We start from the raw sequence: 24,280 nt of genomic DNA, 5'->3' as shown, positions 1-24,280 counted from the left end.
AAACAATGTTAAAAGTTTTAGCAAATGCCATGTAACAGACGCAAAACCAGAACTGAACACAAACAAGGACTGAGCAATGTGTCCTAAACAGTAATGATTTGGAGTTTGTGATGAGCTGCAAGACTGGCTGACATATGAGACAAACAACGGATGATAGTCAGAGAGGGGAACTTATTAATGAGCTGATGCCTAGTTTGCTAATCCAGATGTATGAGCTTGACTTTATTTATTACTCCTCATGTAAGCGACCAGGTGGACTTTGTGTCCTCCTTGTATTCTAAACTGACGTCCAATCAGCATCCAACTCATTTAACGCCACAGAAAGGGCTTAGAGTCACACCAGATATCTTTGTTTAAGGACATTGGGATATATCCTTTAGTGATCTGCCATTTCAAAAGGGACAAAAGTGACTAATCCTTTCAAACACAGCCACAATGGGACGCCTCTCTCAGTCGTTCCTTTGTCATACATTGTGTTCTGCTGGCATTTAACCTCCCTTCATCTGTAACATCCAAGACCCGTTAACCCCTTTGGATTCAAACATACAAAGGTCCAGCAAGCAGAGCACAGAGATCCCAGGTTTTACTGAGCTTAACAATATTCAGGGTGCTGATTGTCCTGTTGAATTCCACAACACAGTATGCAGTTGCTGCTACACTGATAGGGGTGTTTCAGTGGTTGAGCAGGCTCTGTGGGCAACTGGATGACTTCAGTGAGATCGCTGACGGACCCAATGAGCTCCTTGGTATCAGAAAAACAAACAAAGTGGGGACAGTCAGATGACCTGTGGTCTTTCGATTAAAGATGATGTCATTTATCCTCTGTGTTCTACTTAATTTGTTATATTCACACAGATCTAAAAAAAAAAAAAAAAAAAAGGCAGCGGGTCAAAAGGTCAAGAAAATCACAGATGCCACAACCTCTCCAGATCTCTGTACAGACTGCACACACCTCCCTCAGATGTGTGCTAAACCATGGAGGTGTGGCACGTGATGTCATCTGAATAGCTTCACTTAAGAATATCAACAACAGCTGACGGAACACCACCTCACGCTGTCACTCCGTTACACTGTAGTGTAATCTCATTAGCTACTTTTACCTTGTGTCTGAACCTGTACTCTGCAATCTGTATAGTAACTGGGTAAAAGTCCACAAGTCTTCATCTACGTGAGCAGGTATGCCCTTATCCGAGTTCACAGTTGGACAGTGTGTATTTGATTAAATAGAAACTGTAAACTGTTGAGTTAAATACACAGTATTCTGTCTGACATATTCAATTTGTTTAATATGAAATTTGTAAGTAAAAGTTGTATGATTATAATACATGACCAGTCAAGTGGATGTAATAAGAGTTAGCAGTGTTCCAGTCAGTTTCCCATAGCAGGTAGCAGAAGGGAAGTGGACCAAGTAACTCATATTCACTATGATGTTCCAGTAGAGGGATTTCCTTGTCAGGCCAGCTTAGTGAGGTGACAAAGGGAGAGGTTGGTTGATATGCAGCAAACAATTAACATATTCATAGCTGCATACCTGGTAACAAATGTTAATTATATATGAATATGATGCATACATAAGAGAAGAGAAAGGAGCAGCCAATTAATAGAATTTACCAATTAATGGTTAATTCCAGCAATATACCATGACTATATAATATTATTGTAGAAAGCTGTGTGCATAGTCTGGAAGTAGCACCTGCTGGGGAAACAGCATGGCTGCTCCAATTTAGTCTCAGAGCTGTGAGGTTACTAAGCAACAGAATTCCTCCATCTTCCTCCCTCAAGAGTAGTGTGTATGTGTAGGTGTGTTAAGGAGTGAAAATCATTGTCCTGTCCAAGGGAGTGAAGATTGGCTAAAGGAAAGGGGATGTTTGCCCCTCTGTCAAGGTGATTTCTGATCAGTTGTCCCTGTCCAAACCAAGACAAAAATCTAAGATCTGGGCATTTAAGTGGCTATGAATACACATAAATCTGAGCTTTTTTCTATTGGGACAGGTTTATGGTCACTGGATCCGTTGTTGAGCTACTCTGTACATCTCCCAGACAATCCATTCCAGTCTGTCTAGATCCTTGAAAAGAAAAGAGACCTCCAAACACAGCCACCAACAGTGTAAATAGTAGCCATGTACTCAAGACATGGCATTTGTACCTGACCAAACAAATTACTGTCCTATGTGCTTTAACAGCAGCTGAGGGCAAAGTCACACAGGTCAGTTTGACCAACCTTCTGCAAAAGGTCCCCCAACAATCAGAACACGAAGTGACTGATGTAACATTTGTCTTGTCATATGTTGAATTATGAGTTTGGATTTCCAAGTGGAAACCAACCACTGAGATAAGCTTTAATTTGAGCCCCTGCAGCAACAGTAGCTTATCTTGTGTTTGCTCCCCCTTACTGACTGTTCTCCTGAGGACAATAAAGAGGAAATGGAGAGGGATCTCAGAAGAATTTGTTTGTATTTCTCTTTTGATAGCATCACTTCTTCCCTTCATACAGAGGCTGGGGCAGGGGGGATGGGTAGAGGAATAAAGGATCATGGCAGTGGTCTTTCAGACATTAACATCTGATCAGTGATCTACAGCCAAAATAACCCCAGTCAAATGGAAAAGAAAGAACTTCAACCACAGCAAACAATTGAGTTTATTGGGTGATGTTTGTTCCCTATGAAACAGAAGAAGAGACCAGACACCATTATGAGTCCTCCCAGACACACAATGATATATTATTTCTGAAGCAAGTATGTATAAAAAAAAAAAAAAAAAACATTTCCAGAAAAATGTCCCTACTTCTTTATATTCTCTTTTCGTTTGCTGCCATGGTGACTCTTTCAAGCCAATTCCAGTCTGTTTCTTCTATTCAGAGCTTGAGAGCTTTTTGCTGTCATTCTCCTGTGGCAGAGCTGGGCCTCCTTGCCAAAGAAATGCTTGGGAATCTGAGCAGGAGTTGCTGAGGAAGCCCACAGACCTCCTATTTTTTGAAATAGCAACCACTAGCAAGAAAGAAAGAGAGAGCCACTGGAAGACAGAGAGGAGGGAGAAGCATAGAGCTCTCTGTATGTCTCTTTTCTCTGAATAGCACAAAGCCCAAGAGAATGATGAGCAGATTTCTACTACGGCAAGAAGGGGCTTACCACCAAGTCAGCTTTGTCAGCTGTTGGTTGCCTGATTGGCCCTGTGGAAGGACACAGGAAGAACCCATAACTCAAAGGAGGATGTGAGTAACCATGAACAAGCCTGTGACAAAGCAGGAACTCTGTGCAGAGAAAATTTTCAGAAGATTCAATATTTAATCGAATTCGCAACGCACTGACAAACTGCTGCTCCAGTGAAGACGGTTTCACAGTGTGATACAACAGTAGGGACTAAGTCCAGCCACTGTTCAGAAAAACAGGCACATCCTTTATCTGATTCCCTGGCCCAGCTTGAACCGTCACTCTCTACATTCTTTCCATTCCCACAGGGTCATAACACGTCTGCTTTCCTCTGCAAGTTGTTCATCCCTCTCTTTTCTGAGCGGGAAGTTTCAAATATTCAAACTTACTCCCGCCCCTTTCAAATAAACTAGTAATTCTTGTTCACAGATGAGGTCCTAACTGGGCTGTACAAGTGTTGTACAAGTGTTATTTTTAAAGTAAGCATGACATTTTAGTATCACCTTTAAGTCCAAATATACTTGAGAAAGCGAACAACAACAACAAAATAAATAAGCAGTTTACCAGTGAATTACTTAGGCTGCTTTTTTTTACAACCAGGCACAGTAAAGTACAGCAGATCACTAACAAAGGCCACAACTGTACAGTTAACATGTCTGCAAGTGACTGAGACATTACAGAGGTGGGGGTGGAAACACACCAGGCATAAACTAGCTGTAAGTCACACAGGAAGGTCTTAAAGGCAAGGGCCAGAAGAGTCGTATAAATAATTAAAGGAGGCAGTGGCAATGTGGGGATACCGTGCGCAAAGACGGGGTGGGGTGAGATGGTGGCTCAGCATCCCATCCTCACACTGCAGCTTTGACCTTGCAGGATAAGAGGCAGAGAGCCGTTTTTTGGCTGGTGCCTGTCAAATGTCCCAGAAACCCAGGAGCCTGTCTGTGATATTGTAGTGGAAAAGGCATACAAATACAATAAAAATGACATGGGCAATGACCTAGCTATCATCTCTAATATATACACCCCAGGAATGCACGTGAGGTTTATGGCGTAAGAGTTGATGTGTAGGGGCCTATAAATCCTGGATGACAGAAATCATTTCTAAAACATTGCCTACCTCCTTCAGCTGGTCGAGCTCCTGCCTCACGGCCTCGTACTCGATCTCCAGGTCATCGTACTGCTGTTTGAGCTGCTGTTTCTCCTCCAGCACCACCAGCCCGTACTCCGCCGCCTGGATCTTCTCGTTCGTGGTCTCGCTCAGCTCCCGGGAGAGACGCTCGATCTCGGTCCGCATCCACTCCGGCCGGGCCTCCAGCAGCAGCATCGCGTCGGGGTATCCCTGCTCTTCCACGGACATGGTCGGTACCGGTGACGACCAACCAACGAGACGCCAGCTGATCTACGACAGGAGGATGAGGGAGATGCCGGGCGTCTTCAAGCGGTGTAACCTTGAAGAAGAAGCGGTTGCTCAAATTCGTCTGTATTTAAATTGCATGATTGTTGCGCTTGCGTTTCTTGTAGCCGGTCCCGCTTCTTTGGTCATGTAGAGGACTGTTTGTCTTTTTTTTTTTTTTATCCGACGGGGGAGCTCCTTGTTGTTTCGTATTAATGCTCCATCGCTGAGGTCCTGCGTTTCTTTCTCCTCTCCCCCGGCTTTTTGGAGCTTCAGCTCCGGAGCAGGAGTCCCAGCTGCCAAGACCAGACACAGGAAATACAAGTTCTGTTTCTCACCTTCAAAGTAAAACGCTTGTCGAAATAAATAGGCACGGACCAATGCAATTGTGCTGATATACTCTGTATTATTTGAATATTGAAATAATAACATTATATATTTTAAGGGTGGACACATAGAGCTTCAAAAATGCATTGCTGTTTTCCAAAAGTATCTACATGGGTGCCTTTTAATTTGAAAACGGATTCGCGTCCTTTCCGGTATTTTCGTGCGCTGGACACCGGCTTGTTTCAAACAGCTGAACTGTCCGTTTACGCCTACGCAACCAGATGGGGGCCGCGCCTACGGACTACAGTTCCTTCTGGGAAATGTAGTATTTGCAGTACAAGCGGCCGTGGGCGGTGGCCTACGAATGCCATGAATAGAACTACATTTCCCTCTAGGCTCTGTTCACTTGCCTATGTGGAGCACGGAAATCACTCTCCGGCTAGCAGAGTTTGTTGTCATAGAGATTTACGGCGGCGCTGAAACAGCAGCTACTTGTATATCTGCTGCCATCTGTCGGATAAATACACGAATTCATCTGTTCGGATAAGTACAGACACGTGTGAACCAGTAGCATCTACAAAATGTATTTTTTATCTTAAGTCACTATTACCCGATTTAAGAGTTTATTCTCTGTATGTATAAAACTGAATAATTTTAGAAAATGCTTCAAAAATATACTTCCTCTATGTATAAAAATATATAAAAAGAATGTCAACTTTTTTCTTTTTTTTGCAGGAAATAAAGTTTCCTATTTGTCTACAGTCACAAACTATCCTCTCATTCTTATGAACACTGTCAGAACCACATCAGAACTACAGTTTGAAGTAAATAACTTGTTTATTCATTGTTACTTTGCTGTCTTACTGTTTAACACTGTCACCTTTCCTCTTGTTCAGACCATCTGACAGTCTCATTTCTCGTCCTACGCTTGTTACAGGAAGACTGGTAAGATATGCCTTGAAATCACATGCCTGTGATTTACTCTGAGTCTTTTCTTATCTTACATACACCACATGTCTCAGGTCTTCTGTTACTCTTGTAAGAAGCTTCACAGTTAATTACCTAAGTTAATAGGCTATTTGTAATCTGTCGTCACTTTTCTCAAAGACTAGAGTATTAAGATTTATGTCCCAGAATCTGCATAGCAAAATATTGCCTAATTTAAAGCAAGACAGTAATACAGCCTGACAGCCAAGCATCTGTCCATATTATAATGAACACTGACAGAAAGCTATCCAAAACAATTTCGATTGTAATCCTGCCTGCAATTTTCCCAGACCCTGTTTTTGATGCCTAAAAAGGTACACGGCATTACTTTGGGATTATTGGCTCTCAGAACACTGCACATTATAAACTGTTCTCTCCCTTGTAACCTAAACCTCTCCAGCTTTAGCAAGGTACATGGTAAGCCAATCAAATTTTATCTGCTTGCTTTGTCACTTAGGTCCCACTATTTGTAGCACCAGAGCAGTGGAGTGAAGAAGTGATTCACACTTTTTCTGTGTCCTCTTGTGAAAAGAAATCTCAAATTAGTTTGTAGTTAGTCACAACAATAGGCGTAAATAGAAGGAATCACAGAGAGAATCTGTTCAGGTTAATATACAGTATTGGCATCAATAAACAAAATATATTGCTGATAATAATATCTCCAATCAGTTCAGCAAAATTGCCACACGATGCTTCTATAGTTTAATCTGTTTTTGCATCTTTTTGTTGAGGAGTGGGTCCTCCATTTTATACTAAGGCAATAATAAGATTAGTAGTCTAATCCAGGAGAAGTCAAGAATAGCACTACACTCCCACCCCCAGGCTAGAGAGGGAACGAACCTGTGCATGGAAACAGTTAAAAAGGATACCATCCCTGCAACTTTTCCACACATTCTCAATGTTAATTTAATCCCATACTTGGTTCATCATCCTGTAGAGATCAACGGCTTTCCACAAAGGAGCACACAGGATACTTGCGCTGCCCCACCCGGCTACACAGAGATAATCTGTAATGAATCAAATCAAGCGAGGCCACGGATTGACTTTCCACAGAGCTTGAGAGGGAAAGACAACATCCCAGCAGTTGAGGTTGATGTCAGAAATGTTGGCGATTGCAATTCAAAACCATTTGTGTTCTGAGATTGTGGTCACAAGCATCTCATCTCACTTAATACAGGTAAGTACTCTTTGAAAATTAAAAATACATTTGATTACATATTAATTGAGAGATTGGCTCTATTTCTTCCTTTAATACCTAATTCATTGTTGACTATTTTGTATATGAAATATGACCCTGAATCTAGTTCTGTGATGATTTACAAAAGTAAAAGTTAGCAGTTAAGAAAAGCATATACCCAATCATTTAAAATAGATTATGTCTGCCTTACATTTGAAACAATATGACTAATGATGTTGATCCAGGATCAAGCTGCATATTTGTAAATGGTTCTTGCTGACTTGTCTTGTAATGTAGTAAAGAAATTAGTCATGATGTTTAATATATTTTTTTTACTCTAAAAAACTAAAATTTAATGCAAAAAAAAAAGGTTATTAATGAATGACATTTTCCAGATTTAGATACAGGCTGTACACCAATGTGTTCCAGACATAAAGTGAATCTGCACTGTTTGTTTCCAGAAAGTATAAAATGGTCTAATAAGGCAAATATGTGTGTCCAGGCTGTGCTATGACTGTGGTTGTCAGTGTGAGTGACTCTTCATATGGCACTCCATTCAAACACGAGAGGTGGAACTCTGATGGAATACCGTAAGTAAGACTGATGAGGTCAGATCAGTAAAATTGTATCTGTTCACGGTTATTGGTCAGTAGTTGGTTAGCTACAACAAAATTTGCAGGTTTACATTTCACCAAAATGCAATGTTAAAATGGATTTCAAATGTGCCATTAGAATAACTATTTTTACTCTGATGCCCTGATGACACACTTGCAATGCCAGACAAGGATTAGACACCTCTAAGTGAGCACTCACCACTGATGATCTTAATTATTTAGGTGTTGCACACCAGCCCACATTTGATGGAGTCTTTCTGTTGACTACTTTTGCGAAGCATTTGAAACGCCACATAAGATTTAAGTAGTTTTTAGATGTTTATGCTGTTAAAAAAACAAAAACAAAACAATAATCCATTACTAAAAGGTATTTGTGTAACACTGGATTTTTTTCCTTTTCTTCCTGCAATAACAATAACAGTCAGAGCTCCCAAGGCAAAGTACACAATCGTAGGAGAAGCTATACGTCATGTCATCCCTGGACATATGCAATGCTCGATTGGCTGTGGAGGTCAAGCCTGCAAATATGACAACCCGGGTTATTGGAGTGATGACAAACAGGCTATAAAAGGCCTCTATTCATCCTGGTATACCTGTTTCTTTTTCTTCTGTAGTTGCGATAGTGCAACAGAATATAACAGTGGTAGTTTTTTTGTTTGTTTGTTTTACAATTCAGAAGCTATGTGTATTAGACAAAAAAATCATTATACCCCTTACATCCTAGCACATTTTTTTTCTGTTATTTTAGGGTTACAGATCATCTCCTCGCTATGTCCAGACCCTCTACACAAATAATTGAAGAATACAATATTATTGACCAATTCCGAAGGTATAAATGACTTTTAGAAAATCTTAGCAGCTTGCTTTCTGACTATGAACAATGACTAAGTGTATTTCTCTCTCTTTGTGTATGTGCTTGCGTCAAGGGCTGGTATTAAAACAGTAATTAACCTTCAGATACCTGGCGAACATGCCAGCTGTGGAAACCCTCTGGAGCCGCAGAGTGGCTTCTCATACCGCCCAGAGGTCTTCATGGAAAACAACAGTAAGGACCATATGCAATAATTAAGGTCCCATTGTATCTGTTGGCATTATTCTTGTGTTTTATGATGTGCTAATGCTGCACAAGTGTAACCAAAACTTACTTACCATTTCAGTTTATTTCTATAATTTTGGCTGGAGTGACTATGGCGTGGCTAATCTCACCACTGTGCTAGACATGGTGAAGGTCATGGCTTTCGCTGTACAGGAGGGAAAGATAGCAGTCCACTGTCACGCTGGCCTTGGCAGAACAGGTAAAACTAAAAAAAAAAAAGTGCATCGAGACCTTCAGACTTATCAGGCTTTTTGCAAACTGTCGTACAATGAAGGATTTATTCTGTTCGTCTGTCCAGGTGTGCTGCTGGCGTGTTTTTTGGCCTACGCTACAAAGATGACAGCTAATCAGGCTATTGTATATGTGCGTGCGAAACGCCCTGGTTCCATCCAAACTCGAGGACAGCTGCGTTGTGTAAGAGAGTTTGCCCAGTTTCTTGCCCCCTTGAGGAGTGTGTTTTCCTGTGCTGAACCTCGATTCAACCCAGTAACACTTTCGCAGTTTCTGAACCGCCAGAGACACATTCTGCATGGCAATGAAAGGAGGGAGCTGAAGTACTTGCCAAAGATTGTGCAGCTTGTGTCCAGGCTGCTGTTGGACATTGCAGTGAACCGACAGGTGATCGAGGAGGACATTCTGGAAGCCCCTGATATTCAAGACATAGAGATGACTCTCAGTGTCATTGAAAGGATGGGCCCTGAATTGTTCACAACAGAGCCCCGCTTACCAGGCACACCCACCTTACCAAGACATTTCAATGAACCACCCATCTTCTACCACCGCAAAAGTCTGAGCTACAGTGAGTCCGATTTGAGACGATTAGGCTCACAGCTGAATCTCCTCACACAGCCTCTTGGATCCCTGTCTCAAAGTAATGTTGAAATGACAATTTCTCCCTCTGAGTCAATCAATGGACACCAGCGTCACAGTTCAAATAGCAATGTGTCTGATGTCTCGCACAGCTCGACAGGCTCTCTGTGGAAAATCAAGAATGAGGAAAACCAGAAAGATGGATCTATTTTGCTGAAGAAAGTAAAGCGGAAAACCATCCAACGTAGTGAGTCAGCGGGGAATAATGACTTTTCCAAAAAGGGCAGCATATTGTCCAGATGGAAGGCAGAGCAGAGGGAGGAGTTAGAAATGAATGCATTGAAGTCTAAAGATCAAACTGAGGATCATTCGGAGAAGTCAGAGGTTCCCTTTATCACCCTGCAGTCAGAGTTATCCCTGGGTGCAAGGAGATTCCTCGTGGCACAAGCACTAGCACTGGACCTTTTTCTTGATGGAGAGGAGGAGCACAAGATAAAAGTCCTAACCTGGCAGGTAACTAACCCAAACTAGTGGTGTGGTGGTAGAAAATGAAATTGAGACCATATGTGTCGGAATGCATGGAAAGTTATGGATTGCTTAAAATCTGTCCATTACATAAAATGATTTTATGCTAAAATGTCATAATATCACCAAAACAAAGTCGCAAGTAAAACCAAAAGCTGCAATCAACTCAATGATATGACATTTTTACTTTTTTCCTATATGGCACACAACAAAATCATCTTTTTTAATTACAAGAGCAATGAGCCACTAACCAACACTATATGGAACCATACAGTTGCTAGTACATGGTATACAAAGACACCCATGTCCATAACATGCTGTAATGACAAAGAACAAGTTGCCTGTGTCACATGGAGACTAAAATGACCGAATGTCTGCAGGCAGAGCTGAACCAAGGTGGTGCATGGGAAAGGCTGTGTATGGAGCGGGATCCCTTCATCCTCAGTGGACTTATGTGGACATGGTTAGAGCAGCTGAAAGAGCCAGTCATCTCCATTCAGGATGCCAAAGCCCTGAACCCCGACAACACTGATGCTCAAACTGTTCTCAACACACTTGACAAGGTCAGAGGCTGTTATGTACTGATTCACATTTGAAACAACTTTAATTCTACAATGAAAAAAAAAAAAAAAAAAGAAAATAAACCAAATTACCTTTTTTCAGGCTCCTAAGGAAACATTAACCTGCATATTAAATTGTATGGCTCATATGCTGAGGATACCAGAAGAGGTTGAAAATACATTTCTGAATCGCACTATCAAGGCTTTCACCTGGGTAAGAAAAACATCTCATTATATTTAGTTCAACAATTAATTCCCTCTTTATTGATTTTTGTTCCAAGAAATTAAGAATTTTTGCTTCTGAACAGATGGAAAATAACTCAGAAGATGGGAGCAAACTCTATGAGTCATTGACTTCAGTGCTACGGTGCATCCTTGAACACATGAGATGCATTGCCATTGAAGCAGATGATAGTCCATTGTCTCCTTTCTCTTTACCATAGGACCACTGAGTCATGTACTGTATGTGTGGTGCTCTGTATGAACACCATGGAGGAGAAAGGATGCCTCTGTGCCTTCTGACAATTTAACAACTAAATAGTCAATGTTGGCTAAACATTTATTGGATGTAGTTTATTTTCACAGATAGACAACTAACTTGCATATGTATTATTTTACCTAAGTAGTGCTCTAACAAAGAACAGAATATCGGAATATTTAATTGCAATAAGCTACGCCTTAAGTCTGGTTACATTAATACCTCAGCACCAAGGGTATAGCTACAAAATACTTCCTCAACAAGCATGTTGTATCACACAGATTATCAATGCCTTTCCCATAATGTAATAAAGCTTCTCATGAAGTTTACATGTACATTTTCTGTATATACAAATCATCATAATGTGGGTACGCAGTATGTGACACTTGATAATAAAAGCAGTTGTTCCTCCTTCCAGTGGGTTTTGTAAACTCACTGCGGGTACTTTTCTGTGGGCCAAAGATGATCAGGAGGTGAAAAAATAAGCTTTTAAGACGTCTTTCCCATCTTTCCCTTCTACTGAGGCCACAATGCTGGTGTAGTCACAGGCAACGTGTGTGAACCCGCTGGAACATCATACACAAAGCATTGAGCCACAATTAAATGGAAAATGAAAAGAAAGCACAAGAAATTGTGCAATTATCAGGATATATTGATGCAACATCACATTCATAGATAATACCCAAATGTAGCAGATATACAGTAATATGGCACAGAGTATAGTACCTGGACATTGTGTGAGAGCCTCCAATTAAGTGGTATCTGCTTTCTAGAGTCGCTCCATTGCCTTTGTCATTTTTCCATGTCAGTACTCGTAAGGAGAGGTCCTGAGATGCTGTCACCACACGAAAGCTATCCTGTCAATGTGATAACACATACAAAAAAGTCTTTTCAGACACACAGAGGGCTTACTGTACTCTACAAAACAAAGAATTTCAACAGGTAATTGCATATTTTCCAAAATCCAAATGACAAAAACTCACCAAGCACATGGAGGAGATTGGCATGGTATGCTCTTTAAAGCTAGCCAGTACAGTTCCTTTCAAAGAACAAACCCATAGCTCCTGGTCAGCTGCCAGCACTAAGTGATTGCTGCCCTTTGCGTCTAGAAGAATGGATGAGGATCTGATGTTCATTGGCAAGGGAGAGGACTCCACCTGCTGGACTATTACAACACAAATCATACATGAGTCTAGAAAAAAATAACTTGTATATTTAAAATGAAGGAAATGTTCATTTCTACTGTAGATAGAGTATTGGTGATCCACTAGAAAGAAAGTTTGAGCAAATAGCGTCCAACTGAATGATTCGCCTGCTGAATAACTAATTTTAAAATAACTATTACGAGATTCACTGTCAGATATAATGCGCATTACTTATCAATCCAGACATATCTCTGTCCTCACCCTGGATCTCTGACTTGTACTTAGTCTTTTTAATGCTGACATCAAAGACAGTGAGGGCTTTGTTTTGTGAGCCATCCTTGTGGTGGATGATGGCCAGTCTGGCAGGCTGGGTGGGTATGAAGACAGCAGCCTGGCATCCAGGGACTGGCAAAGACTGGGACAGAGGATCTTCGTCCTCAGACGGAGAGGTCAAACTCTCAGTGTAAATCACCTGGGATCAAAGCAAGCAGCAGAAATAAGCTAGATGTGTATTAATGCTCCATTGTTCCTATTGCCCCACTGCGATTAGGATAGTAGGTAATGGCGTAAAAGAAAGCAATGCGAGAACAGGTGCAGGGCAGGAAAAACAAACATGAACCAGACTGTCAAACACAACAAGAAATACCTTTGGACTTAAATCATTGTTGTCCATGGTTCCAGCTGTGATCCATTTTTTGTCAGGTGAAACTAGGAGTATGTTGACTTTAAAGGTGTCGCACACCATTACGCTGGACTTTTTAGTCAAAGAGGACTCAGATAGTGTACACAGAGATCCCTGACTGGTCCCAACCTGGAAGTAAACAAAATGAGAGCCATGTGTGCCTTTCCTTATCAAAGAGAAATGACTTCAAAATGAACAAAAGAGGATATTCTGACGTTACCTACAGTGAGAAACCATTTGTTGTTGATATTGTACTGCAGTAATGTACAGTGCGGAGATGCCGTTGAAAATGAGGCCAGCTCCTGGCCAGTCTGGCTCTGCCAGGTCTTGATTAGGCCCGTGGAGTCTGCTGTGATCACAACTTCACGCTGTTCATCACTTACAATCCCCATCAATGGGCTCTGCACAGGACTGCACCACAGAAGCTCACCCTGAGAGAGCGAAAGTGATAAAGATGTGAATACAAACACTTTCTCTTCTCTTCTTCAACCTTGTTGAATATGATCCATGGATGGATGTCAAAGTCAAAGTCTACATATGATTCAATTCCATCAACATAGAATTCATTTAAAAGCAGTAGTAGTCTCTCGGGGTGCATGATGGTGTGAGATGTGCACTGACATTTTTGATATTCCATGCCCGGACTGTCCCGTCCCTGGAGGAACTGCAGACTGTGCCACTGCTGTTCCACAGGTCAGGATGCTGGCAGGATGTACTCCCCTGCACATACACCAGCCCAACCACCCGGTCTGATGGATGACACACATTAAACAGGGATGACCGAAACGATGGAGTCATGTTAATGAGTTTCAAGTGTGCGCATGTAAAAAGAAAGAGAGTGTGTGCCTTTGTGCCCTCTGAGGCTTTTGCAGGTGTATCCTCCTGAGCGCCCCGTTGCCATCTTCATCTCCAAGTAGCTCCTTCGCACGAAGTATCCTTTCCATGACAGATTCACATCTTCTCCCCTCAACACAGCAAGATTACAAAAGCTCCAGCGCTGCAGACACAGTCTCCTGAGGAGCAACACAAATATGACGTGACAATCGTTGACTTGACCTGGGGGGGGGTCAACAGCCCAAATCTACCATTATAGCCCCTACTATGCAAAGTCAATGCATCTCTGCACTGGAGGACAGAAATAAAGGAGCTGACAGCTCACCTCCATAACCAAGGTGTTTCTGCAGCTTCACGCCAGTCCTGAGAAACAACAACAACAACAACAAAAGTAATTGACACAAAAGGCACTTTTTCAAAGCAGTTTTTGGGCAACTTCCGCAATTTGGACACTCCTTACCTTACAGACATAAGAGGCAGAGTTTAAATCGTCCTCGTTTAGGAAAGTAAAAATATGAATGAGACAGTCACCGATCAGCTGCTGTGGGCGGTGGGGGTCCATACTCACACCGCCATCAATGATCTCCCACCCTGATCACCGATAACTCACCGACACCACGGCACAACAAGCTACAAGCTGTCAAAATGTTGGGCACGCTACGGAAACTCCAAAGGGACAAAAAAAGGGGAGGCGCGTCACAAGGCAAGTCTGACTTCGACCAGCAGATGTCGCCATAACAAAAGGTAAACGATCCCGAGTGACCGACACTGATCCAGGCCAGAGGCGCACCGCAGACGGCGCACACCACAGCCATTCATATCCACATCATACAAGTGATGAGTGGATTCATTCTTCCTGGATATAAAACAAAGTCAAGCTGTATAAATGCATTTATATGTTTCATTTCCCTCTGGTTGATAAACCCACGCAAAAAATTGCAGAATATACTTATATTCTCCTGTTCGAGGGAATTGGCTTTATTCGTCCAATTAAAATCTAACAGAAGCAGAAGAAAAAAAGATTCGATTAGGCTGAGTATCCACTTCTGTACTTTTTTATTTTGTTACGATCTTTTTTTTTTTTTTTTTTTTTTGCGAATTTTGTGTAAAAATATTGATAACTTAAGTGAAGCAAGCACAGGGACATCTCCACAAGTTCTAAATTGATGAAAACATTCAACTCAGCCAAATAAATAGCCTGCCCAATCAGTCAAGGTGAATTCATAGCATAGTGTGTGTGTGTGTGTGTGTGTGTGTGTGTGTTGAGATTCAGCCCTGGCGGGATTCTTCAGCAGGGCCCCATGTCTCCTGTGAACACGCCCCACGTAGATGAGCCAGATATATAGCCAAGACCTGCGGGCTCCGGAGGAACTGTGAGAAAGAGATAACCGCACTTGCTCACCCCGCAGGTTACCTGTGACATCCCGCAATGACAAGAGGGCCCGCAGAAGGATGGCCAAGTAAAGCGAGTCTGGATGATACCTCATAGAAGAGTCGCCGAGCTGTGCTAGTTTTTGATGCTTTTTTTTTTTTTTTTTGCTGCCGTTGCCCTTTTTGGAGTTCCGCTGGAGTTACCTGGGGCTGGGATCGATCGGAGAAGAAGCGTCGCTCACAAGTTACTCATCAACTCCGCAGATCGGTGCATGAGCCTGAGAGCGGGGCCGCAATGAGCCGGAGAACACGACGCTGGATTTTAAGAGTTTTACTTTGTCTCGGAATCGTCTATTTGAAAATTGGGTGAGCTGCGGATACATTTGCCTTCTCGTTGGCTTTCTTGTCGCGCTCTTCTCTGCCCAACTCTTAGCGGTCAATAACCTTTACCTGTCCGTCCTTCAAAATAAAACCCAGATTGGTTCCCCTCGTCTGCTTTGTTTGTATTCATGATAAATAAAACTTTTAGTGAAGCGCGTCAACTTATCTCCCTTTGACTCGTGGCAACTGCGGTCTTATCACTGGACGGCATTTCCTTTATTATGGTTATCTTCCATACTTTTAAAAACACTCTGCCACTAATGCATGCTAACTTCATGCAAAATGTGTTTTATGGTGCACGTTTTAAAATCTCTATTTAAGTGAAACCTAATATGGGTAACCAAGGAATATTTTATTAATTAAAAAAAAAAAAAACTATAATCCGATCAAAACTTTCCATTTCCAAAAGGGGTTATTAAACATTGGAGGGGGGGGGGGTGGCGGGGGGTTAAGATTGCGATTTCCTTTTTCTCAGTCCTATCCATCTTCCATTCACAGTGGCTTCTCGTCGGTGGTGGCCCTAGGTGCGAGCATAATCTGTAACAAGATCCCCGGTTTGGCCCCCAGACAGCGGATTATCTGTCAGAGTCGCCCCGATGCCATTATCGTCATCGGAGAGGGAGCCCAAATGGGCATCAACGAGTGTCAGTTTCAGTTCAAAAACGGGCGCTGGAACTGCTCTGCGCTGGGAGAGAGGACAGTCTTCGGAAAAGAGTTGAAAGTGGGTATGTTGCTATCTGTTACTAATGTTTGTTGACAATTAGATTTTTCCCTCCATCACCTCAGCAATTGGTTTGTAAAAAAATTCAAGAGAATTCCAAGATTTATACAGAAATGGATAAAGGGGGTAAAAATACCCTTTGGAATTATATAGCATTTTATTTTAGTTATATAAAACATAATTCAATGATTTGTTCTTGAAATAAAGGACGATCTTCTTTGTATCACTGTCTTTAGTATGCAAGCGTCACATAAGGAACAAGTGTCATTTACATCAGGCCTCGTTTTGCTCTGGACTTTTCATTGAGGAGGGCTTTCTGAGCGTTTATAAAAGGTTTCTGAAGCCAGCTCTGCAACAAAGCTCTTGTGAATGTTGGCAGCCTTTCTTTTCAGGCTGACAGAGCCTCTGGAGACACATTTTCACTGGTCTTTATCCAGTCCAGAGATGGGTGCTGTGGCTCCCACTGTAAGGACTGCGGCTCTTACCACGGGTATAGGTTACAGTGGAGAAAAGCAAGATGTGAAAGCACCAAATCAGAGAAACAAATTTGTCCAAATCAACAATCCCTCCTACGAAGACGGGATGAACATGATGACGACAAAATGTGGCTGGAGTTTTGTCGCTTGTTTGTTGGTTGCTAAAAAATTGATACATTGGATTAAAGACAGTCAGATGTTGAGGAAGCAATATAAGGAAATCTTGGCTGAAGAAAGGCTTAATGGGGTATTGTGTATAGTTACACATTGAGCCACACTGAAAGGGACTTGATAACCAGAGTTATATTTGTAAAACAATTTAGATACAAACCTTACAAGAATTTAAAATTATTTTTGCGTCAACCAGACCTATTCAAGTATAAAGAAAGAAAATTCAAATCCACTTTTACACAATAGTCAATAGCTTGGTCCGGCTGTTTGGGGCCATCTCGCATGCTGCCATTGGAAAGAAAGGATTATCTTTTCATACTGTTGAAAGGAAAACAGTATTATTGGACAATCTGTTCCTTCGTGAATAAGAAGTTTTAGACCATCAAGGGACTTGGTCTGTGTCTCCAAGAGGGGAGTTGAAGTCTATGGCTTGGACAGCCATACCAAATAGATTGGTTTCACCGATCAGATTAGCGTAGAAGGCGAATGGTTGTAAATGAATGCCATTGTTGATGCCCATTCTGAGTGGAGCTGTGTCGCTCGCCATTGTTCTTAAAGTAAAGGGAGGACTGACCAGTGAGCTGACATAATGCATCCAAGGAATGCAACGTGCATCGATATTGAGTTTTTCAGGCTTAAAGTAAGTTTGTACTTGAACTTAGCAGTTGCATTAACCTGTCCGAGATTATATCCATATAAAGAAGCAACACACGGAGAGATAAAAGAGAAACAAAACGAGACAGAAGAAGAGAGTACTGGCACTCCCGGTTCAGCTTACACACGCTTTTGTCCACTCTGCCTTTAATATCTTCCACCTCTCATTACAAGGACATGAAGAATTCATACCATCTCTTGTGGTGAACCCATGCACTCAGAACTGCAGGGGAAAAATTAACAACGGAGCAGTCAGAACTGACACACCTTCTTTTTTGGCTCGGCGCCCATTGAGTCTAGAAAAACGTCCACATAATTGATGCTGCAATATGAGTTTTTTTTTTTGTTTGTTTTCAATGGCAAGGGCAGCTTTACATAGTGCGTTGGTTGGCGGGAGGAAACACAACAAAGGGTCAATGTTTGTTTTGAACAAATAAGGAGTTTATTTACACCTAGATATGATGGATGTTGTAGCCAGCAGTTTCCTTTTTGCATGAAAATGAGGACTTGTCATTCATTTTTATGTATGTGCACATATTATTGTGGATAGTTACGTATTACAGGAAAAAAACCGTCGCTTTGTTTGCATTATATACGGCTTTGGAAAAGATGTATCACACTTTGGGTTTTTTCCTTGACTGATTATCAGACTGGAGAATTTAGCTTCTGGATATTCCTATGAGTCCTGTCAGATTAACCTTTACTTATTTGTCGATATTTCCGTGTGCGTGTAAATGATTTGTTAGCTGGACTTGGGTGAGATAACGAAAGATTCAGATGTCATTCCCTTATGAGTTTACACAGAATGTGACAGTTTCTGAACGGATCGATAGCCCTTCCTTCCCGACAACCCTCTTATTCATGCTGCTTTGTTGACTATAGCAAAAGCAGCCATTTTGGTTCATGAACAGGACACTCTCCAGGTCAGGTTTCAAAACACTGCAGCCTTTGAGTGATGTGTCAGTAAGACAGTGATGTAAGCACATTGTCAATAATTAATTTCCTTTTCCTTTTTTAAAATCATCTTACATACATACTGTATTTCCCTTAAAGTGGAGGTGAAACAACGTACTTCACAAATTCTAAATGTACTTGCTACATTTTATTCATCACCTTTTTTTCCCTCTCCTGCTCCAACAGGCAGCAAAGAGGCCGCATTCACCTATGCGATCATTGCAGCAGGGGTGGCCCATGCCATCACTGCGGCCTGCACACAGGGTAACCTGAGTGACTGTAGCTGTGACAAGGAGAAGCAGGGTTTCTACAGCAAAGACCAAGGCTGGAAGTGGGGAGGCTGCTCGGCAGACATCAGCTACGGCCTGGGCTTCTCAAAAGTGTTCATCGATGCCCGTGAGGTCAAACAGAACGCAAGGACACTCATGAACCTCCATAACAATGAGGTGGGACGTAAGGTAGGTGACATGTTTTTGTTCAACGCATTGACTCTCAGAATTAAAAAGAAAAAAGAGGAAGATTCTTGTAAGGCAAGTGGAGACTAGATGTGATATTGAACAAGAGGAAGTCTCAGGCTGGTCTGAGCCTCTGCCATGCTGTGGGGTGGGTGAACCTTGCCAAAGACCTGGGCAAAAGGGCCAAGATGAAACAAGCAGTAGAATAAAAGGTTTGCTTTTTGCTTTGCTTTTAAGAGCTAGGTAAGTGGCAGGGTTTGATTACAGCCCAGATCTCTGCTCTGAAAATAGATTGACACTGTACAAAAAGGCATTAGCCCAGTCCCCCCATGCTTTGCACCATTGGGAGAGTATACAGTTACCTTTGCAACAATCCCCACCCACAATTTCTCTAAAATCATAAACCCACATCAGGTGCACTGTGCTCGCACCTAATGGGTGCTTGCTGTTTGGTTGCTTGGCGTGTTTCTGCTGTTGTTTGGAAGACTCCTCTGAACACAACAGATAACTGCAGTTATCGGCACGCCACCTGCATCTCCAACCACACTTTCAACCACATTGTTGTTCATACTGTCCAAATGAGATCTTGGGGGGCTATAAAATACAGATGAATAAAGATGTTTTCTTGGTGTGTAGCCCTTTGATTGCTTTCTTTGATTATCCCTGCAGAGTTGCAGAGACTCCAGTAAGTCTAGAAGTTAGAGATTCAGTGAAGTATTGTGCCCAATGGCTGGAGTGAGGTTGGAGTTAGGAAACAGCTTTGCCCAAGTTAACTCATATCCCCTCTTCCGATCTAACTGTGCCAAAATCACCTCATTCTCAAAACCAACACGTCCAACATGGTGGCTGAAAAACCTCCTCAGACACAATTGTGCTAAGAGTGATGATTTTCCGTGAGAGTTTCAGGACCATGAATTCAAGTTGGCTTATCTGGATGGCTAAACTGCCTCCCAGGGAAAAGACCATATTTGTGGGCTTACACTTTTGTCTCTTTCCTATTCTTTCTGCTAATAAATAGTCCCTCTGTTTTGATAGTTTACCCCCCCCCCTCCCTTTCTCCTTTATTTATGCTAATCAAAAGCAGTGACACAGAGCAAGAGCGCTGCTCACAGTTCCCTGGTCGACGACGTCAGGACAAAGGCTGTCACAAGTGTTGGTCACAGAACAACTGATGGATTAGGCAGTTGAAGCCAAGGGTTTTATGAAGTGGTTTGTCCACGGAAAAGTTGTTGTTTTGGTCCTTGTTCCCTTGTTCTCATGTCTGCATTTGGGTTTTAGTGTTACACTTTACTTGCCAAGAGCACAGATGTATAAATATCTCGCCACCGACTGTTTAAGACCATATCGTACGTCGTAGACCGAGTGTTTCTGCACGGGGAAGTTGCAATTGGCCTTGTTGCTGACAAAAATTCCAGTTTCAGTCAATGGCTCTTCTCATTGTCATCAGCTCGGGGTTTAGCAGTAATCCCAGTCACTCGACGCTTTGTACAGTCGCTCTTGACATTTGTGTGTTGTGTGTGGTAACTACACACACAGAGCCTGAAATCTGATACATTATTTTGGCTTCTGTGTATATGGTATCACACTGCTATACGGTGGGGTGGTATTTAATGTATTATGGAGTCAGTCACATTGTTAGTAGGTTGCGCATTTGTGACTTGCCTTCAAGTCAAAGGGTTGTATACACCAGGTTTCAGAAATGAAACCTGATTAAGAAATAAAACCATTATTACAGTAAGGTACATAATTGGATCTAATAATTTAGTAGGGCTCTCATTCATGAGAGTACAACAATCACTCATCACCAGAGTTTGTTTTTATGCCTGCTAGTTCTTACTGCATCGCTAAATTGTTTTTGTGCGCCTAGATCCTGGAGAAGAACATGCGACTGGAATGTAAATGTCATGGCGTCTCAGGCTCCTGCACCACCAAAACCTGCTGGACTACACTTCCCAAGTTCCGCGAGCTCGGCTACATTCTCAAGGAGAAGTATGCCCATGCCGTGCACGTGGAAACAGTGAAAGCCAGCCGCAACAAGCGCCCTAAATTCCTCAAGATCAAGAAGCCTTACTCTTACCGGAAGCCCATGGATACAGACCTGGTGTACATTGACAAGTCGCCTAACTACTGTGAGGCAGACCCTGTGTCGGGGAGTTTGGGGACGCAGGGCCGAGTGTGTAACAAGACTATGATGCAACACATCAGCGGCTGTGACTTGATGTGCTGCGGCCGGGGATACAACACACACCAATACTCTCGTGTCTGGCAGTGTAACTGCAAATTCCTGTGGTGCTGCTACGTCAAATGCAACACCTGCAGTGAAAGGACAGAGGTGTACACATGCAAGTGAAAATATTTATTGGATGGTGTGTGTGTGTGTGTGTGTGTGTGCGCGTGTGTGAGTGTGCGCATGTGTTTGTAGGCGATTATGATGATGTATGGGAGCATGTTTGTTCTTATCTCGGTGTTGTCATGGACAAACTGGAACTGTTAAACATAACATAAGGGCTGCCATTGCAGTCCTTTAATTCATAAAGAGGAACTCCTGTACTGTGTATACAGTAAGCTGAGGATGGGGCGTCATGATTCCTTTGCACACAAAGCTCTTTGCTCTTCTTGGATTGTTGTGTTTGACGGGATGGCGTGTGGAGACAAAACACCATTAAGGGAAAAACTGTACCGTGACATATGCGACACGGTGACCGCTCTTCGTCACCGAGGCGAAATGTCAAGACCTTAAGCTATATGGACATCTACTGACACCTTACCTGTCTGGACTTTGCTAATGCAGATTAATTGTGGTGGAGGTGATTGCTGGGCAGAACACACTGCTGTAGTTTTCACTCCCTGTGCACAGATGAAACGACACAACCATTTGGAATATTTAACATACTGTATTTAGAGAATGGAAATTATTAATATTAATTTATTCTATATTAAAAAAGAAACTACTGATTTTGTCCACTTTGGATCAAAAGTAACTAAATGTTGGGAGGTTTTAGTAGATTAAAGCAACCGAAACCTGTCTACGGTTAACACACTGGATTTGAATCTGCCTGGAATAAAGTGTCGTCGTGTAGAATAATGTTGTTCCAGATAAAACTGCTGTAGGCTACTCACACCGACCTTCTGACCTTCCCAAGAGTTTGTCTTCCCTCTTTTTGCTGCTAGTCTAGAGACTCCAACTTGTTGAGGTAGAAGGCTATACGCTCTACTGACCGTCTTCAATGGCATTGCTCACTTCAAGCTCATTTAACAAGCTTAACTTGACTTATTCACTGATCAAAAACATGGGCACATTTTCCACTTTTGGTAAATATTGGTTAATAGAGTATATTTTGTAAAAGCCTATTTTTATATGAATGTTTTATTTATATCTTTTGCATATTCATTGTCAAGTTCTGACACCTGTTTTGAGACCCTTGAGGGAAAAAAACAAAAAAACAAAAAAACACAAAACAGCTGATATATGCAAGTGGGGCCCTGCTGTCACTGCCATAGTTGTATATTGTAAGTGATAGAAACTGTTCATATGTGTCTTGTGTTCAAAAGTCTTTGTTTACTGCATTTCATGACTACTACTGATGGAATACAGGAACAAAATAACAGTAGCAAGACCGGATTTCTTTACTGCTCTTTCATTCCTAAAGTCTCACTCTGATGTTGACGTAGCAAATGAAAATGCCTCATGTTAAAATAAAACAGTGAGGGGTGTTTAGATTTCAGTAGTATTGCAAACATAAAATGTGCTTGAATGTTCATAAATGACCAAGAAATATCTCGTAACAGATTAAATGCCATAAATTAGCCTTATAATGGAGTTGTTCAACATTGTGCCATGCATTAACCAAAGTGCTCATTAAATAGGAATCAATTAACTGAGAGTCATTATTTTCAGCATGAAGGTAAATCTTCGTTAATTGCAGCCGTGTTTTGGTTTGCACCATCATCACCGTTCACTAGTGAAATGTCATAAAATAAAAGATAAATAGTCGCAATTTTTTATACGGTCGCCATGGAGATAAATCAGCCCTCAAAGGCTTTTCCCTACAAGTACAATGCGAGCAAGACTCAGGCACAGAAAGAGATTCGCTCTTTGAGAGGGGAAAGTTATTCAGGCTTAATTGAGGGCCCATCTTGCAGACTGGGAAGCAGTTGAATGTGTCCACGGAGAAACGTGTTTGTGCTCTAATGGTAGGGTACCAGTGTAATTGATGAGACTGGTCGGCAGACTGTCACGATGATGACTTGCTCAGTTGGGGGAGTGGGAGCTGTCAGGTGATAGATGACTCGCACATCTGCTTCATTCACTCCTGGGCCACTAGTTGCTACAACAACTCCAGTGCAGCAAAGAAAATGTGGGGCAGTCTCCAAGAGAGGCCGGCCGACGTGTCAGGGAAATGTTAACGATGCTAAAGCCCACAGTCGTTACAGATTCCTCTCTCATTGGCCTGGAAGTGCAGTCAGGAGACAGGACTCGAAATCCTGCTCCCAATAATCTCCTGGGATTGACAAATGTAGCATATAAAGTTTTCACCTGTGCCGTTTTTTACAACTTTTCCAGGCATTTTCCTTGTAAAAGAGAAAAAAAAAAAAAGGCCAATTTTTAACATCATCCAGAATAAATTTAAACTCATGAGAATTCAGGTATAAATTACAGTAGATTAGCCGTATTTCGTGTCGTTGGCGGTGAAAATCTGTCCAAAGCAAAGAGAGAAGAAAGGGCGTGAAACAGGATAATGGCAGAGGCTTGTCTCTGACTGACAAAAGCTTTCAGCTTTCATAATATTGATACAAAAGAGTCACGCATAAGAAAAGACAGATGCTCCAAAAGCTCTGGTTAAACCTAAACTAGGGTTTTGTGTTGTAAGACACACATCCCATTATCTCATGAACAAAACAAAAACATTCATTCATATGTGTCACTATTTATTTTCACCTGTAATAACCTAACATTTTAAAACCACATGCTTGTGTGGATACACTGAACAAAGGTGCCCGACAAATGTGGGTCAATAACCAATATTTAGGCCATCAGACCCTCGAGGCTGTTATTTACTTCTTTAAAAGCTGTGGAATAATCCACCTGCTGTGTTTTCCAGTCAGGTGCAAAACACCATCACATAAAGGCCACAGTCACTTCTTCATCTCCACTGATTCACAAGCACAAAACACCACCTTCTTTGATATCGCAGCCTAAGTCAGACACCCTGCAGGATCACTGAGATGCTAATTATACTCTTAGCCGTGTTGCTCCATAAACAGGAGCAGGCCCATGCCAAGATGTTCAGGGGTGTAATATCCATGTTGCCCTGAAGTA

General features: G+C 42.0%; 4 protein-coding genes across 9 annotated transcripts in view; 2 read left to right on the top strand and 2 right to left on the bottom strand.

The window, feature by feature from the left end:
* LOC115046032 (protein bicaudal D homolog 2-like) overlaps positions 1–4,833 on the bottom strand; it is a 42,847-nt gene extending 38,014 nt beyond the window's left edge. For 2 of the 5 annotated variants that reach the window (XM_029506109.1, XM_029506112.1), the window contains exon 1: positions 4,267–4,833. In XM_029506109.1, the coding sequence (XP_029361969.1) occupies positions 4,267–4,506 (240 nt within the window). In that variant the 5' untranslated portion in view covers positions 4,507–4,833. The remainder of the gene's footprint in view (positions 1–4,266) is intronic. The other 3 variants (XM_029506111.1, XM_029506110.1, XM_029506113.1) reach the window with 2 other exon arrangements.
* ptpdc1b (protein tyrosine phosphatase domain containing 1b) lies at positions 4,505–11,235 on the top strand. The gene is made up of 9 exons (XM_029505458.1): positions 4,505–4,592; positions 8,069–8,234; positions 8,396–8,476; positions 8,574–8,692; positions 8,805–8,942; positions 9,042–10,066; positions 10,459–10,641; positions 10,742–10,852; positions 10,947–11,235. Exons 1-9 carry the CDS (start codon positions 4,505–4,507, stop codon positions 11,079–11,081), a joined length of 2,046 nt encoding a protein of 681 aa, XP_029361318.1. The 3' UTR covers positions 11,082–11,235.
* fbxw12 (F-box and WD repeat domain containing 12) lies at positions 10,292–14,430 on the bottom strand. The gene is made up of 10 exons (XM_029506475.1): positions 14,238–14,430; positions 14,103–14,140; positions 13,790–13,956; positions 13,565–13,692; positions 13,168–13,374; positions 12,908–13,072; positions 12,523–12,733; positions 12,100–12,281; positions 11,843–11,973; positions 10,292–11,682 (listed from the first exon to the last, which is right to left on the bottom strand). Exons 1-10 carry the CDS (start codon positions 14,337–14,339, stop codon positions 11,583–11,585), a joined length of 1,431 nt encoding a protein of 476 aa, XP_029362335.1. The 5' UTR covers positions 14,340–14,430; the 3' UTR covers positions 10,292–11,582.
* Positions 14,431–15,157: 727 nt separating this feature from the next.
* wnt7ab (wingless-type MMTV integration site family, member 7Ab) lies at positions 15,158–22,828 on the top strand. Of its 2 annotated transcripts, none has more exons than XM_029506920.1 (4): positions 15,158–15,514; positions 16,028–16,254; positions 18,692–18,963; positions 20,828–22,828. In XM_029506920.1, exons 1-4 carry the CDS (start codon positions 15,444–15,446, stop codon positions 21,308–21,310), a joined length of 1,053 nt encoding a protein of 350 aa, XP_029362780.1. In that variant the 5' UTR covers positions 15,158–15,443; the 3' UTR covers positions 21,311–22,828. The 2 variants fall into 2 exon arrangements, with proteins under 2 accessions (XP_029362780.1, XP_029362781.1); XM_029506921.1 differs by having other exon boundaries at positions 16,005–16,254.
* Positions 22,829–24,280: the final 1,452 nt, after the last annotated feature.

The sequence above is a fragment of the Echeneis naucrates genome, chromosome 7 (genome assembly GCF_900963305.1).
Source record: "Echeneis naucrates chromosome 7, fEcheNa1.1, whole genome shotgun sequence".
Classification (NCBI taxonomy): Eukaryota; Metazoa; Chordata; class Actinopteri; order Carangiformes; family Echeneidae; genus Echeneis; species Echeneis naucrates.
The sequence above is the reverse complement of the archived record's forward strand: the minus strand, read 5'-3'. Positions and strand labels throughout refer to the sequence as shown.